At 40.5% G+C, this 1,153-nt stretch overlaps 1 protein-coding gene across 1 annotated transcript; it reads right to left on the reverse strand.

Annotated features, from left to right (window-relative positions):
• Positions 1-262: 262 nt before the first annotated feature.
• Positions 263-1,097, reverse strand: K450DRAFT_276118 (uncharacterized protein; the record flags this gene model as incomplete). The annotated part of the gene is made up of 5 exons (XM_051593217.1): positions 263-381; positions 475-626; positions 692-752; positions 820-990; positions 1,067-1,097. The coding sequence occupies 5 exons, from the start codon at positions 1,095-1,097 to the stop codon at positions 263-265; spliced, it is 534 nt and encodes a 177-aa protein (XP_051439892.1).
• Between the last annotated feature and the right edge of the window lie 56 nt (positions 1,098-1,153).

The following is a 1,153-nucleotide window of genomic DNA, read 5'->3' on the forward strand; positions in this document are numbered from 1 at the left end:
CCAGGTGCATACAGATTGTTTCCGACAGCAATTGGACCATAGCTTCCAGCACTTCCAAATAGGCCTGCGGTGATACTGGATGTGAAGTCATTCAAGAAAATACCATTAAAGGCTGCGAGCTGCAGACTTGGCAGATCAATTGATGCTGACAGATCGCAAGTTTGTGTTACCGAAGGTGATGAAACAGTCGTTGATGTAGTTACTATTGATTGTCAAATCCAGAAAACGATTAATAATTCTTCACAATAATATAAAAGATTTTTTACACTATTTCAATACCTGTACTTAATGATCCTCCAGTTACACTGCTTGAAGTGGAAGCAACACTGGATGTCGATGTCACTGACGAAGGTATAGTAGACGATGCCATTGAGGATGATGCTACGGATTGATAATATATATAAGTATTGTTGATAGAAGACGGAATGTGCTCTGAAGACATTGGTTTACAACATATGTTGTTGCCAAACGTACCTGAGCTCGATGACGTTGTTACGCTAACCGATGACGATGGTAATGTGCTAGTGCTAGTGGTATTTCGATTGGGAACACATCCAAGGAACGATTTACACAAGCCGCCAGATGCAGTTGTAAAATCTAGAATGTTAACATTTGATGTTTCCCAACTAATAGAAAGAAACACCGTCAGCTTTGAGTTTCTCGGAACACTTTAAAAACACTTTACACTTACTTGTAGTTATACGAAACCAACAATCCAGCAAAGTTTCCAGTGGGTCCATCCAAGATGGCAGCTGATATTTAATATTACAGTTAGTAGAGTGCTTCTGATCAATGTAAGCAGAATAGAATATAACAAACCATTTGGAGCCAAAATCAATCCTTGAAGAACTGATTTGGTGTTGCGAGATAGTGTGATAGGTCCATTAGTATGTGAGCCGTCGATATTCACTGCATAGATATTCCAGATGGTTCGACATGGATCTGTGCCAACGCTAGGAGTATCGGCATCAATTACCAAAGCTCCTCCTACTGCAACAGGTACCTAAAAGTCACAAAGTAAGTATCAGGAATATCTGAGCCGCATATAACTGAGAAGGTTCATTACATTGATCACCAAAGTAGCGCCAGTTGGCCATTTGGTTCCAGCAGTCGGTCCTTTATATCCAGAAAGGTTGGTAATCACCCCTGAGGT

This window comes from Umbelopsis ramanniana (assembly GCF_025399195.1).
Source record: "Umbelopsis ramanniana AG unplaced genomic scaffold K450scaffold_186, whole genome shotgun sequence".
In the NCBI taxonomy this organism is placed as follows: domain Eukaryota; kingdom Fungi; phylum Mucoromycota; class Umbelopsidomycetes; order Umbelopsidales; family Umbelopsidaceae; genus Umbelopsis; species Umbelopsis ramanniana.